This window comes from Aptenodytes patagonicus, chromosome 16 (genome assembly GCF_965638725.1).
Source record: "Aptenodytes patagonicus chromosome 16, bAptPat1.pri.cur, whole genome shotgun sequence".
NCBI classification, from domain to species: Eukaryota; Metazoa; Chordata; class Aves; order Sphenisciformes; family Spheniscidae; genus Aptenodytes; species Aptenodytes patagonicus.
In genome coordinates this window covers 7,700,206-7,714,945 of record NC_134964.1, presented here as the reverse complement: position 1 = coordinate 7,714,945, position 14,740 = coordinate 7,700,206, and the positions used below count along the sequence as shown (strand labels likewise).

At 58.8% G+C, this 14,740-nt stretch overlaps 2 protein-coding genes across 4 annotated transcripts; both read right to left on the bottom strand.

Moving 5' to 3' along the window:
- Window positions 1-207: 207 nt before the first annotated feature.
- On the bottom strand, window positions 208-4,090 carry MRPL12 (mitochondrial ribosomal protein L12). Its single transcript, XM_076353937.1, has 4 exons — window positions 3,836-4,090; window positions 3,604-3,684; window positions 3,320-3,454; window positions 208-574 (listed from the first exon to the last, which is right to left on the bottom strand). The coding sequence occupies exons 1-4, from the start codon at window positions 4,088-4,090 to the stop codon at window positions 458-460; spliced, it is 588 nt and encodes a 195-aa protein (XP_076210052.1). The 3' UTR covers window positions 208-457.
- A 241-nt stretch (window positions 4,091-4,331) lies between these two features.
- Window positions 4,332-14,698, bottom strand: HGS (hepatocyte growth factor-regulated tyrosine kinase substrate). 3 transcript variants are annotated; one of them, XM_076353894.1, is made up of 21 exons: window positions 14,621-14,698; window positions 14,105-14,189; window positions 13,629-13,704; window positions 13,030-13,122; window positions 10,944-11,067; window positions 9,899-9,951; window positions 9,285-9,353; window positions 8,956-9,080; window positions 8,639-8,717; window positions 8,453-8,551; window positions 7,972-8,067; window positions 7,561-7,599; window positions 7,332-7,475; window positions 6,968-7,181; window positions 6,599-6,771; window positions 6,301-6,441; window positions 6,045-6,222; window positions 5,832-5,965; window positions 5,391-5,507; window positions 5,089-5,184; window positions 4,332-5,004 (listed from the first exon to the last, which is right to left on the bottom strand). In XM_076353894.1, exons 1-21 carry the CDS (start codon window positions 14,655-14,657, stop codon window positions 4,897-4,899), a joined length of 2,280 nt encoding a protein of 759 aa, XP_076210009.1. In that variant the 5' UTR covers window positions 14,658-14,698; the 3' UTR covers window positions 4,332-4,896. The 3 variants fall into 3 exon arrangements, with proteins under 3 accessions (XP_076210009.1, XP_076210010.1, XP_076210008.1); XM_076353895.1 differs by having other exon boundaries at window positions 6,968-7,178; XM_076353893.1 differs by having other exon boundaries at window positions 6,968-7,178; window positions 8,453-8,717.
- Between the last annotated feature and the right edge of the window lie 42 nt (window positions 14,699-14,740).

Below are 14,740 nucleotides of genomic sequence, written 5' to 3'. Positions count from 1 at the left end.
AAGGCACCTCTCTCCGTTAATAATTAACGGCGAATAATTAACGGGGAGGTCAAACCATCCCACCCGCATCCCGGCGGCGGCACCAAAAAGCAGCCTGAGGAGGGGGCTGCCGCGTGGTGCCGCGGGCACAGGCAGCGCCGGTACCGGGGTCCGCGCCATGGAGCCCAGGGGACAATCAGGCGGGGCTGGTTTTTGAGAGATTAACCGTTTTACAGGTTTTTTGGGACATTTATGAAGGTAGAGTTCACTGCGATGCCGGAACTAGACAGCAGCCCCGTCAAACCGTACAGCGTTCTCACGCCGGATCGCTTCGAGAGAGCATTCCCGCCGCACAACTAGGGGACGTCCTGCACTCGGAAACGTTCAGACCCCGGCTCGGGCAGCGGCCAGCGCCCGGTCAGGTGGCAGCAGGGAAGGCTGCCGTTGCGCCAGTCCCTCCGTGGTGAGACGGGGCCGCCTACTCCAGAACCACAGTCCCTCCTGCTGCCTCCAGCGCCGCTTTGATCTTCTCTGCTTCCTCCTTGGAGGCGTTAGCCTTGATCTCCTGCGGAAGGGACTCCACCAGCTTCTTCGCCTGCGGGAGGGACAAAGTACGAGACTTGTAAACTGGCTTTCACTAACCAGATTAACAGATTTAGAGCCATGAGCCTGACCTCTGCATAAGCAGACCAGGGAAACTCACCGACTGGTCTAAAACCCAAGACTTTTACTTGAACTACAGCACATCCTGCCGGAAGACATCTAAACCTGACTGCAAGTGACGGCACATCCACTATAACTCTTCCCACCGCACGCACGGTGCTCCCAGAGGTGCAGCCCCAGCCTGAGAAAGTGCCTGGGACGCACGCAGTAACCTGCCAAGGCAGCTACCGGCCCGCGTTGGGTCGACTTTCTTCAGCGCGAATGTTTTGGTTCACATATTTCCGCCAGCGGGGAGGAGAGGCCGTCTCAGGGTTTGTACGCGGCTGTGCAGGAATCCGCTGTACCGGGTAAAAAAGAGTTCCAGTACAGACTATGCTTGACAACACAATCTTGATAGTTTCAGGACTTTTTATACAAAACTGTTGGTACTATGCAGTACTGCGATATTTAAGGCAAACTGAAAAGCTGTTGAATTGATTTAAAGGGACTTCCTGCAGTACTGCTGCACAGAAAGGGAAGGGAGCCCGGGAGGATAAGCCCCTGCCGCAGTCAGATGCTCTTGCTCTTACACCAAGCAGCAGCAACAAACCTATTTGGCTCCTTAAAAACAAAGCCCAGGGAAGTTCCTACGGTGAAGAGCAGCTGCCAGCTCTCTGCTGTGTGGCACTACAGGTATTCAGCATCCAACAGATTGACCATTGCCGACAGAAAGGTTTTGTTGTTTTAGTTCACGTTGGGCGCAGTGACGATGTATCCGTGGTGGCAGAAAACGCTTTTTTTGCTAGGGACGAGAAGGCGTAGCTGTGCAGGCAGAGCTCGGCAGGGCAGGCATGCCTTTACTCCCCAGAGCCCAGGACAGTATCCGGAAAGGAGCCTGTTCTGGCTTGCTGTGATGAGGACAGGCAACACAATCAAGGTTATTCATTTAAGATCCTTGCTCACTAATGCTTAACTTCTGTTCTAAAGCAGCCTCGGTCAAAGGAAGCAGCTGTTCAGAGCTCCCAGCAGGAGGAAGAGCAGGGCCCGAGCCAAGCTGGACTTGCACAGTAACAGCCACGGGGCAGAGAGGCAACGCGTCTCCAATCCCAGCCAGAGCATACGAGGACGCCCGCCCAGGGCTGGTGAAGACGCAAGGTAAGTGTTGGGCCGGCTCTGAACAAGCTTTCAGAGGTGCAAACGGACTCGAGTCCGGCCTGCGCTGACGACGTGCCCGTCTCATCAAGCAGTCGTTTCTGTAGGGCTGACCTGTTCGAGTCACATCAGCACAGGACGACCAAAGATTTTACTAGCAATGCTTTCTTCCAAATCATTAACAGCCTTAAAGGATTCCCTACAAAAAATAGATTCCCTACAAATCTCATTAAAAACACCTCAACTGGATGGCAATAAAATTTACAATACAAATGTACCAGCCACACTTTGAATACAACCTCTGTAGACAGAACCAACCATCAGTAGCAGTTTGTTTTGTGTGTGTGTGTCTGTGTTAACCAAAATACCAGGTCGGGCAAGTCACACTCGACAAAGTTTACCTGCAATAATCTGCATCTACCAACCTTGTACCTGCATCGGAACTGTAACCAGCTTCTTTGACAGGTTCCACATGCTAAGCCAAGCTGATTTAGCATTAGTTCTCCAGACAGTTTTTCATTATCCGCTGACTGTGTCCGTTACAGGGTTTTGGTATTTTAATGTTTGCTTGGGACTGATAATGGATAAACAACTGCCAGACCAACCAAGCTGATAGTCAGCTAATTATCCCAGTGGGCCAACGAAACTCACGTCTCTGCCACCAGAGTTTCTCTGTCATTGAATTGTTTGCTTTGCAATGTATCAATATAAACGGGTCAGAAGATTTTCTGCAAATCCTTCTGATATCCCAGGCTACAAATAAGAGCAGATTTTACAACGCTCAACATTTCTTCCTTGGAACTGGATAAATAGAAGGTGCTACTATTATCCCCAAGATATGAGAGCATCATCCAGTGGAGAACTGAAGCACGTTAAATGCTTCCGCAGTAGCAGCTGTATCACCCATTCTTTGTTCTGAGCCTACATCACTGCTCAAAGGCGTGAGCTCCGACGCTGCATAGGACTGTGAAAGGTCCGTCTCCTCCGAGGAAAAAGGAGGAGGCATCACCTACAAAAAGAGCTCTGAAAAGGACTGGAAGCATGGATTGCAAGACGTGTGAATTAGAGAAACTCATCTAAATTCAGAGATATATTGGACTTGAAAAAGCAAAAAACTTTAGGGGAAGGCAAGCCAAATCCAGCTGTAGCGAGGAATCCTGGCTACCCCCAAGTTCTGCAGGAAAGCTCACAGCAGCTCTTAGATTTGGAGAAGCCGAGGCTGGCACGGAGGACTTTGAGGTCTTCGCTCTGAGCCTCCTTCTTCATCCCACCGCTTCTGCTAGGGGCTCAGCTGTTCGCCACACAGCAGAGCTGGGAGGGAACAGCCTTCTCTAAAAAACGCCAGACAAACAGATGCAACCGACTCCTGCTCTACACCTCGTCCACATCTTTGCACTGAGGCGTGCACACAGGCAGAGCGTTCTCCTAAACACGCTCCCTTTTGAACAGAGAACTGAGGCCGCCGCTCGCAACGCGCTTCAGAACCCGTCCGGGCTTGGGGGCGACGCGTTGGGGCGGCCGGAGCCTCAGGCAGCCCCCTCCTCACCTGCACGAGGTTCACTCCCGGCACGAAGTTCTTCACCTCCTTGATCAGCTTCACCTTGTCAGCAGGCTTCAGCTCCGTCAGCCGGACGGTGAAATGCGTTTTCTCTTTCTTGAGCGGGACCTCCTCCTCCTCCTCCTGGAAGCGGCCAGAGCTCGGTGAAGACACCCGGCCAGGGCCAACGGCCCTCCTCCCCACCCCCCCACGCGTGGGGACCCGCGAGGCCGACACGGAACTCCCGGGGCCCAACTCCCGACACCCCTCCCCCCCCCCGGAGATCCCGGTACCTGCGGAGCCGCCTGGGAAGGCAGGAGGGAGGCAGCCGCCGCCGCCGGCATCACCCCCACGTCCGGGATCTTCAGCGTCTCCTGCGGGAAGAGCGGCGGCACCGGCGGCCGGTGAGGCGGTGTACGCGGGCCGGGCCGGGCTAAGCCGATCCGGGCCGGGCCGAGATGAGCCGAGCCGAGCCGAGCCGAGCCGGGCCGGGCCGGGCCGGGCCGCCCGCCCCTCGCCACCCACCTTGAGGAGCGCGTTGAGGTCGGCCACCTCCAGCAGCGTCAGCCCCGCGATGTCCCGCACCAGCTGCCGCACCTTGGGCGAGTACTCCTTGGCGGCCGTGTCCAGCGGCGCCCCGGCCAGCGCCTCCGAGCGCCGCGCCCGGCCCGTGCCCAGCGCCCGCAGGCCGGCGGCGGGCGGCCCGGCCGCGCCCCAGCGCCAGGCGGGCGGCGGGCGGCGGGGCAGGCGCGGCGGCAGCGCGCGGGCGGCGGGCAGCATGGCGGCCGCAGAGGACACGGCGGCGCTCTGCCCCGCGCTCGATGGTCCCGGCGGCCCCCGCGCCGCGCCGGCCGCTCTAGGCCCCGGCGCCTCGTCTCGATGGCGGGGCAGGGCGGAGCGGGCGCTCTAGTCGCCGGGTCCGCCGGGACTCGCTCGCCCCGGTAGGCCCCGGCCGCCGGCGGGGCGGGGGCGACGCCCGAGCGGGCCCCGGGCCGCTGCCCCCAGCACACCAGGCCGCAGCTCGTTCCGAACACTTTATTGTCACCATTCGCGCTCGGTCTCCCCCGCGAGGAGAGAGCGGCTGTGCCGCGGGGACGGGGACAGGCCCGGCCCGGTGAGGGGAGAGAGCGCTGGCGGGGAAGGGGGCTCGGCGGGGGCGGGACAGGGTGAAGCTGGCACCGGACAGCGCGGTGCCCGAGGCGACGGGAGCGGGACGGGGGCCGGCTGGGAGCGCTGCTCCCTCGGGGCCTTCGGCCACAACCCAAAGGGACCCGCAGGCCGGGCTCCCGGCCGGCGCCTGCCCGGCCCCAGGGGCCGCAGGCTTCCAGGGCAGAGGGGCGCGGGTGAGCCAGGGCGGGGCGAGGCAGGAAAGCGGCCCCAGGGAGCGGGGTGGGAGGCTGCTCTCCTGCTGCTGGGTCCCCGGAGCCGATGCTGGGAGCCTGTGGTCCCACGTCCCCCAGGCCAGGGACAGATGCGGAGGGGGCTGAGAGGGCAGGACGAGTAGTTGAAGTAGAGAAGTGATTCCGGATGAAGAGTAGTGTTACACGGGATCCCCCCCCCCCCCCCCCAGCTCCCTGCGGCGGAGATCAGTCAAAGGAGATGAGCTGGGCCTCTCCGCTGCCCTGGGGCTGCTGCACGGGGGCGGGCGCCGGCTGGGGCTGTTGCTGCTGGGGGGGCCCCCCAGCAGGTGCCATCTGCAACAGATGAGGTGGCTTCGTTAGCAAACATGCACCCCTCTGCGGCCCCCCCCCCGCCCCCCCGGGGCCAGCAGCACTCACCTGTTGGTAGAGGGGCTGCTGCCCGGGCAGGTAGGACTGCTGGGCTGGCAGGCTGCTCAGCGCGGCTTCCTGACCAGGCAGGGCAGACATGAGGCCCTGCGGGAGCGAGGGGGCGGCTGTCAGAGGGGCTGGGGGACACGCAGCGCCCGCAGGGCAGAGGTGAAGGCCCACAGCCTCCGCCAGGCCTCTCCCCTTCCCTGCCACTGGCAGCACAGGCCCAGGAAGGCTCCACGGGCTGGAGACCACCCAACCTTGTCCCCCCAGGTGCCCAAGAAGGGGCCCGTGTGGCAGGGAGTGCTCACCTGCATGCCATAGGGCTGGTACCCCATGGAGACCGACTGGCTGCCCATGTAGCCCATGGCGCCCGACTGGGGGGCCTGAGAGATGGCCGGGATGCTCTGCGACTGCGAGGCTGCGCTCTGGGGAGGAGAGGCTGGTGAGAGGTGGTGCAGGCAGCGATGGCTCATCTCAAACCAACGCCCCAGGACCAGCACCGCTCTCCCCACTCCACTGGAACCAGGGTGCCTTCTTCCCTCTGCACCACGGGGAGCCCAGAACTGGCTCTGACCCCAACCCACTCCCACAGCGAAAGGAGCAGCAGATCCAGAGATCTGGGACCAACCAGCCACTTCTCCTTCCCGCTCAGAGATCCCGTCACTGAAACGGGGTGAATTGCGCCAGCCCCGCAGAACACCCCAGCTGGCCGCAAGCTGCTCTGCTACGGGGAGGCTGCCCTCACTTGCCTGGTAGCCCTGCGTTGGAGTTGGCTGGTAGGACGAGTACGCCGGGGTGGTGGTGGGCACTGCCTGCCCCTGCTGAGCCGCCTGCCCGCTGCCCGCCCCCGGCTGGTACATGTAGGCGTTCACCATGCTGGGATCTGGGGCAGAGAGGGCAGAGATTGAAGCAACCACCTTGCGCTCAGCCTCCACCCACGTGGGATCAGCTCGCCGACATACCTGTCCCTGTGACGGGCATTGCGGTGTACGGCCCCGTGCCCCCTTGCGCTGCCTGGTTCATGTATACGCTGTGCATGGGAGAGCCCTCCACGGAGCCGGCCGGGCTGAAGGTGCCAGGGAAGCTGGTGGGCCCCGAGGGCTGGTAGATCACCCCACTGGCTGCGGGCATGGCCTGGAGCTGTTCAGGGAAGAAAAGCAAGCTTTAGGCCATGCCCCCTGGGACCTGGCAGGAGGGTCTCTGGCCCGGCAGCCATACTTGGGCATAAGGCAGAGAGAAGGCTGGCATCTGGGCTCTCATCTGGATGGTCTGCTTCTGCTGTTCCAGGCGCATCTGCCTCTCCTTCTCCTGCTCCTGCAGTCGCTGGATGGCCAACTGGCGCTGCATCTCCAGGTACTCCTGTGGGAACAGGGCCGTGACGGCTAGAAGCCAGGACACCGCAGCATCCCCTCCTGCCAGGGCTGCCGTCCCTGCCAGCCCTGGGCTGGCCCAAGGTGCAGGCAGGCCTGCTGGCTGACGCGGCTCCCGATACCCTGGAAACGCTTCCCTGCCTCACCTGCTTCTTCTGCCTCATGATCTCCAGCTTCTGGGCCAGCTGGATCTGGCGCTGGCGCTCTGCCTCCTCCGCTGCACGGCGCAGCTTCTCCCGATGCTCCTCCCGCAGCGCGTTCAGAGCCCCACGTGCATCCCGAATCTGGGCCAGTTTGTCCTGCAGGCCTTCGTAGTACACTGGGGAGGGAAGAGACAGCCTCAGGGACCCTCTTGGCACAGAGCGCTCGGACCACCCCTGCACACTGCACCGGCTTCTCTCCAGAGAGGCTGTGTCATGGGAATGCCGAACCCCGGCGCTGGGGGAAGCCCCGGCAGCCACCCGCTCCTCCCCAGGATGCCCTCCCACACCCCCGGCTGGGCAGCTCCCACGTACGCCTGCGCTCATCCAGCTGGTTGAGCAGCTCCAGCAGCTGGGGGTGCATGTTGTTGATGGACTGGAAGAGGGACAATACGGCAGAGTCATTGGTGATGCTGCGGCCCCGCATGTGGTTGCTCTTCATGCGGTTGACAAACGTGGTGACCGCATTCTGCAGCGCCTTCAGGAACTGCTCATGGTTCTCCTCAGACTCGCCGTTCTGGTACTGCTGCTGGAAGGACAGGGCAGCCAGTCAGACTCAACTCTCCCGTGCCGAGAGCCAGCAGCAAGCCTGCAGAGCTGCGTGACGGGGCTGAACAAAGGAGTTGGGCACTCCTCACCCCTCAGAAGCTGCCAGACACGGGTCCAGGCCCCCTCTTACCTCAACAACACCGAGCGGGGCGGGGTGGCCTTCCCCAGGCTGAGCAGCTGGCTCTGTGAGGGACAGAGGTGCTGACGGGGTGGGGCTCTTGCGAACTTCCTCTTGTTTCTTCTCCCAGTAGTTGCGGTTCAGGTACCGAGCCAGCTGACAGAAAGAGAAGGAAGATGAGCATCGCAGCCCCGCTGGGAGTGAGCCTGTGCCACGGACTAGGTAAAGCCTGGATCCTTACCTCCGGGTCAATGTCCTCAGCCAAGGGAGCAGAGGAATTCTGGGAAGAGATAAACAGGGAAATCCGGTTCAGAGAAACCAGAGACCCACAGCTCCCACACAGATGTCCTGCTCGGACCTGGCCACGCACAACCACCAGTGCTGAGCACCAGCAAGAGACTGAAAGGGGACAGCCGTCTCCTTCAGCCAGGCACATGCTGCAGCTACTGGAAGCAGCGGAGGCACCTAAATGCTGGCTCAGTACAGACCTTCTTGCTGAAAACACAGTAGTGCTGTGAAAGAGCAAGGGATTGCACGGGGCAAATCTTTTCTTTCAGAACAGGGATTAAATCTGACCCAAGCAGGGCAGGCTTGCACCAGGGAAGTGGCCTACGTCCAGCCACTTCCCATTCAGGGGCTCCCATGAACGTACCACAGGTGGGGAATAGAGCGTGCTGACCGGGGGGGCTGATGAGGTGACGGGTGTGGGCTCAGCCTTCGGGTACATGGAGTAGGTTGTTTTCTGCCTCTGCAAAAGAGAAAAAAAAACCCAGTCAACTCAGGGACCGTCCAGACTCCTCCAAATCACCCAGTCAGCAACAGACTGGGCACACTGGGTGGGCGAGGTTCCTAGGAATGGCCAGGCATGGCTGGCAGACCCAGCCTCATGCTTCGTACAGTTCCCACAGGCCAGCGTTCCCCAGGGCTTGCAGCTTGGGCACAGCCTGCCTCCAAGATTCGGGACTGCAACACAGCATGTGCCTGGCTCCGCTTTCACCCTCTCGTTCCACAGGCCCTGCGACTCCCTCACACCAGGACATGCCTAGAGATCTGTTACCGCACAGCTAGGAGATGCCCAGCACATCTGGGCTGTATGGCAACAACCACTCCCAGATGCCAAGCAGGGCACAAACCATTCTCTCCTTCTCCTCGGCCTCTGACTGAGACAAGGCAATAGCTAGCTGGAGCTCCTCCTCCTCTTGCAGAGCCGTCTCATCACGCTTTGGAGGCAGCTGCAAGCAGAAAGATGAGGAGGTGCTCAGTAAAGGGATCAACAAGCAGGTCAGGATCACTAGATCACCTACAGGGCAGCCACTCACCTGGGACTGCTGAGAGAGAGGGCTGGTCAGGTACTCGGGGGGCAGTTCAGAGGTGGCAGCAGCTTTACCCTCAGCTTTCCTGTAGTCAGAAAGAGGCGACAGTGCAGACTGAATGCTCCTTCCTCCGCACTAGAGCCCCAGCTCTGCGCAACACTACAGCTGTAAACCCCGTTCCCAGGAAGGAAGGGAACCCAGCCCAGCCTGCACAGCTTGGGAAACCCTCGCTCTGGTCTGCAGAAAGGTGGCTCCGCGCCAAGCTTCTCCCCTCGCAGTCCCAGCTGTTGCAGGCAAAGAAACACACCATAAAGGGTACTGACTTGTTGAGATGCTCGTAACAGGGCTCACAGACTCTCACTTCCTTCTCAATTCCGAACTTGGGGATGGTGGAATACTTGGAGGAGCATTTGCCACAGAAAATCTGCCCGCAGGCCCTGCAATGATGCTGCAAAGGATGGGAGACATCAGTGCGGTAGCAAGACACTCCTTCACCGTTAGACAACATCGCTCAGACACTCCTGGCACTTCCTTGCCAGTGGCCAGGGAACGCGGTCCAGCCCTGACGCTTCCACGCAGGCTGAGGGAGTCCTGCAAGTCCTGGGGGGCTGTGCAGGACCAGGGAACCCAGAGGGGCAGGAGCGGCACCCACCTTCCGCGTCACAACGCCAAACTGCACTCGACATCTGTGACACTCCTCGGCATCGACCCAGTCTGGAGCCTGTCAAGGGTTAAGGAAACTTGCGTAAGGAGGGGAGGAGGGCCTCAAGGAGAGGGTCTCCACAGAGCCTTTCAGGAGCTCCTATGGCTAACCAAGGCGCTCTCATGAATGGGGGAGACTGGAAGCATTTGCAGCTCAACAGGAAATATTAATCCCCGCAAGTTATCTCCTCTCGTGTTACTAGAGACTGTGATGCTTTCCCAGTCAGCAAGAGATTTTCTAGGAACGCGTCTGCACAACAATCGCTTTAGCAATGCCCTGCTGCCATGTTCAGGCTGCCATGCTGCTGGAAGGCCACCGAGTAGGGTATGATAAGACTAACTCCCTGTCCTGGTCAAGTCTCCCCTCCCTCTGGTAGTTTTAGGCTAAACTGCTGTACACCACCCCAGAACTGCCCACGTGACAGCTGGGAGGGGTATGCACCCAGCAAGGTCTCTAACCTGCGTGAAATGGAGGAATGCAAGAACTGAAGGTTTAGTAGGAAGGGGATAGGAGAGCAAGGTCTGTCCCGCAGTGCCAACTCCCCCCCCACTGGCAGAGCTCACCCTTTCTGCAGCGAACATGGCATCGCTCTCTTTGAACTCCGGGAACACGTGACCTGCGGGAAAAGCGACAGAGTCCTGTTGTGAAAGCGCTCCTCCGCACAGGGAGGCCGTGGTGCCTACAGCCTCGTGCCGTAGGTCCCAGCCACACGTCAGATCCAGCTCAGCACGCCTGCCCTGACCATTATCTTACTCTGACACAACTAACAGCAATCTTCCTCCTGCAGGAGGCCAGAGGGCAATGCTCACACAGCTCTTGCTGCTGTCTGCAAAGTACTGGGCTCTCAGCCACGCTCTCGAACGCACAGGACAATCCCCTATTGGTTTCCCTTATACACCTGTAAGGGACATCAGGGCCCTTTGGATAAGGCTTATTTCTCAAGACCTTGAACTCAGCATGGGGGGAAAAGAAGCCCACTGCGTGGGCAGAGGGAGCTTTGAGTCTCACCCCTTGAACGGCAAGAGTGTGGCAACACCGGCTCAGCGGGGGACCAGGACCTCCAGGCTTTGCCACTGCCTGTGGAGGTTCTGGCGCACAGAAAGAGGCAGAGACAGCAGCGCGTCCTTTCCCTCACAGGGAACGCTGCCATCCCCGGGACAAGAGAGAAAGTGCCATACTGACACTGTCAGAAAGCAGGAGCCTGGACCCATCCTGGAGGTATTAATGAAAGCCTGGAAGGAAGGAACCACCCCACTGTAAATCCCTTCCCAGAGGACACGCTGATTTGCTGCCAGTTTTCCTGAAGAACATTCGCAGCTCCTGCTTTTCAGGTCTCACTGCCAACCCTTAGCTGCTAGCCAGGCTGGAGGCCCAGAGCAAGGCAGCCCCCGATCCTGGGACAATGGGGCTGTCCTCTCTCTGTAGCGGGATTCAGTCACTCCAAGAGGTTCATCAAGTATCGGGCACCAAGAAAATGCTCAGTATTGCAAATCCAGATTTTGCTAACACCAGGCAGGGTCCTGACACCCATTCCTTCTCCTGCCATGCTCCTCCAGAGCAGAGCTGCTTGGCCAATTGTCCACCCACCTTTGCCCACAGAGTCCTCACCTTCAACCTTCATTATCTGATAGGTGTCCTGCACCACCTTGTACTTGGGCTCATTGCGGAAGGCGTGAGCCCAGGCCTGGATAAGGTACAGGATCTTACTGCGGACACTTGTCTCCACTTGCCTCTGCACAGAAAGGGAGGAGGGGAAAAAAAAAAAATCTGAGCAAAAGACCCTGAAACCCAAAGGATGGTGTGAATCCCCCAGAAGAGAAGCCAGAAATACCATTCATGGGAAGAGAGACTTTAGAGTACTTGTGCAAGGTAAGAGCTGTCAGAAAGCTGCAATAAGGACAATTCACAGCAAGGACTACCTACTCCTTCAGCTTCCCCACTTCCCCCCTCCAGCACGAACAAGAAAATGTCCTTCAGAGCAGCACGGACCAACTTGAAAAGGGGTACGGTTACGATGCTTTGAGAAAATGCCCATAGGGACTTGCACAGTCGCTCCCCAGGGCAGGCACGAGCACTGGCCTGCCCAACATCTCACAAGAGTCGCTCATCCTGCACTTAGAAAATTGCGGGACCTACAGCTACCCAGCTGGGCAGAACAGCACAGTCCGCCTCACCCGAGCGCTGACAGGGCACCACAAGCTCACAGCTGGAGGGTGTCGGTGTCAGGCTGTCAGCACCTCCAGCCCCGAGACTCCTGCCCAGGAATACCCAAATCTACCTCGGGATGTGACACAGTAAGGAGAGCTAGGAAGCCTGCCCTTTGGAGGCAGGGGTGGTTGTATCACAGTTCAAGGAGCCGGAGGAAACTTGGCAAGCCTGTTCCTATCCCAGCCAGCCTCTGAGAGCAGCTCTGTCATCAGCTGACCAAGTCATCACACATTCGCCTGACCGGCTGCTCCAGAAATCCCCCGGGAAGTGGAGGAGCATTGTCAAGCTCCTATTTCAGCTGAGAGCTCAGCCCACACAGCGTGACTTACTGACAATTCCTGGAGCTCCAAACTTCTAGAAGATTTGGCAAAATCCTGCATTCCACAAATGTCACAGCCTTGAACCTCATCAGAACTAAGACCATTTTACCAGCATTGGGCATTCACAAGCAGTAAAGTTCCAAGTGTAGGAAGAGAATGGGTCTGCAGCAGTTATGAAACTACTGAGGCAGACAAGGACTGGAGAGAACCACAAAATCTCTTGATCTGATCTCCTCAGCGCTCGGACTGGCTGCACTACTATACCTGGCCGTCACATTGCGGCAGCGTTCCTATCTCAGCAGAAAATCCTGCATGGAGACTGAGTCAGCCCTAACAGGAAGGTGACAGGAGAGACACACCCTGCTACGGTGTGCGAGATGATGGGACTCGCACAGCTCATTCACCAAATATCTGGGTCATCCGGTCGTCTATTTCTGGCAGAAGACGGAGGCTGTAAGGACGGAACAGCGCTACTCTAACAAGCTCTTGTCTGGGCATTGCTGTTCTGGGTCTGGGAGCTGGAGACAGAAGTTCCCATTTCCACTTCACTTGTGGAAGTCTCCAGTCCAAGGACACATGGAGCTCTTGCAGGCATCACGTTGTTTCAAACCGGCAAGTGACAGCTTGTCAGTAAAAACAGCCAGGTCTAGATCCTGCAAAGCTCCTCAAACAATTCCACAGGCTAATGAAATGGCCACGATAAAGAGGAAGCTTCTGCCAGTTTTCACCTTGCTGCTTACCTTCCTGTGTGTCTCATACTGTACTACGGGAGGGAATTCACCTCACCACTGCTCAGGTCCTTGGTGCAACTGCCAGACCACCATCTCTGTTTTCCTTTGCTGTCTCAAACCAAGCAAAGCGTTGCACCCAGGAGCATTTACCATGACATGGTCTAGTCCTTTGCAGCATACTCCTACCCCACTTCACGGAACAGCCAAACATTACCTTTGCTCTCACGACACCTTCTCTCCCTAGCAGGCACTCCTTAGCTCCCTACACTCATCCCTTCACATCATGCCACACAGTTTGCTCTTTTCTGAAACGCGTTTCCAAACAGTTTCCTTTCTGTTCCTTACACAAAGGGAATGAGAGGATGCGCACATTTTCTCCTTCTGCTGCTTCTTACAAGCTCATTCAAAAGCAATAGTAAAACACGATATATTCACCTTTAGTATTTCCTTCAGTTCCTCCATAGTCTGTTTATTGGCCACCTCATCGTGGACTGTTTGGCCACAGTTTTTAACCACCGACTCCATGACCTGCAAGGGCAAAGGACAATATTAGCCTGCCGCTTTCTTCCTTCTCTGTGGCCCGCGATGCGTCCCGGCACACATTACAGGTTACTGCGGCCAGCACACCAAGACAGGGGCACTATTTAAGCAACGAGTCGCATTAGGGCAGTGTCAGTCAAGCCAGAGAAATCCACATTGCCACGCTGGAGAGTTAGCTACGCTTCAACTGCACGGTGGCCTTTGTACCTCTGCTATTTAGAGACAGACCCCCAGGGACAGTGTCTCAAGTTCCAGCTCTGTCTAACTCCGAGATGGAATTAAAGAATGAAAACCATGGCCTGCCGATCAGTCATGAAACCTCTGTGCTAGAGCCAGGAGAAGGCAAACTCCAAGCCGCGACTCGGCCGCTTGCCGGGCAGGGCAGGGCACGCCGTGCAGACTGCGCAGCCCAGGAGGCAGGCTTATAAAAGACGTGAAGAACCCTGGCCTGCGAGCTGGGCCCCTGCAGTGCTCGCAGTTTGGGTTGACGTTACCTCCAGTGCGTAGAGTGCCACGTGGGGATTCTTGTCATTGACTTTCTTCTTGATAGCACTGACGGCATATTTTGCTCTGGGTAAGGAAAGAGAGTACACGTCCTCAGGTAATCAAGAATCTGAGGGGAGATTCCACCTGCTGCCGATAACCTGCTAACCCCCACCCTAACACAAGGGTACAGTTAGCTCATGGTCTACGCGATTCCCCTGAGGCAAACTGCGAAGAGAAGGAACGAGCGCATTCAAGCTTGAGTTTCTCTGAGGACTTCAGGCCAGACGGTAACCTGCAACCCCTGAGGTCAGGGAAGTACCTCAACACATCAGGGCGTACCGTACTGCCTTTCCAATGCTTTTCTGAAAGGGGGCAAGAAGACGCGCGCTACCGCAGGCTGACGGGTCCGAGACCCTCACGCTTCACCTTGCGAAGACAAGGAAAGCTGCGCTTGCAGCGCATCCAAAAGCCAAAGAGCACTTACTGGGTATCTCCCTGACGGATCATGTCGCAGATCTGCAGGATGGATTCCCAGTCCGTCTCCAGCAGAAGCTGGCTCGTAGCCTTATCTGCAAGGAATAAACCTATTAGACTGCTTTAAGCAGTTCTGTTTATCTCGGCTCTGCGACCGCTGATGCGTTTGCAGGAAAGCTCCCCCGGACGCCGGCGATGCCCCAGACCCGAGCACTCGAGGATAAAAATCCTGATTTTTTCCCGGAACGCGCCAGCTCTTCCCCTTCAGACGCCCCAGGGCGCTCGGTAACCTCGGACCCGCCGCACCAGCTCCTCCGGACCGCGGGCCCGGCACCGCCCGCCCGGGCGGGCGGGCGGCACCGAGCCTCGGCCCCGGCTCGGGCAGCGCTGCGCCTGGCGGCGGCCCGCAGCCCCGGGCCCGCCCCGGCTCCCGAGGCCGAGCGCTGCGGACCTCGGCCCGGCCGAGAGGCGCGTCCCCCTGCCCGGCCCGGCTCCCGCCCCGCCGAGGGGAGGCCGCGGCCGGTACCGAGGAGCCGCTCGAAGGTGCCACCGCCGCGCCCCATGGTGTCCCCCCGCCGTCGGCCTGGCCTGCCCCACCGCCCCTCCGCAGGCGCTTCCGCTTCCGCTTCCGGCAGGGGCGGGGCTC

Bases quoted from the DNA above. Each gene is read 5' to 3' on its own strand.
- MRPL12 (XM_076353937.1), bottom strand. From the start codon at position 4,090: ATGCTGCCCGCCGCCCGCGCGCTGCCGCCGCGCCTGCCCCGCCGCCCG. The intron at 3,685-3,835 runs GTGGGTGGCGAG...CTCTTCCCGCAG, and splicing joins ACCTCAACGCGCTCCTCAAG to GAGACGCTGAAGATCCCGGA. The intron at 3,455-3,603 runs GTACCGGGATCT...GGCCGCTTCCAG, and splicing joins CTTCCCAGGCGGCTCCGCAG to GAGGAGGAGGAGGAGGTCCC.
- HGS (XM_076353893.1), bottom strand. From the start codon at position 14,657: ATGGGGCGCGGCGGTGGCACCTTCGAGCGGCTCCTCG. The intron at 7,476-7,560 runs GTAAGGATCCAG...TCTTTCTGTCAG, and splicing joins CTGAGGACATTGACCCGGAG to CTGGCTCGGTACCTGAACCG. The intron at 5,508-5,831 runs GCAAGTGAGGGC...TCTCCTCCCCAG, and splicing joins CTCCAACGCAGGGCTACCAG to AGCGCAGCCTCGCAGTCGCA.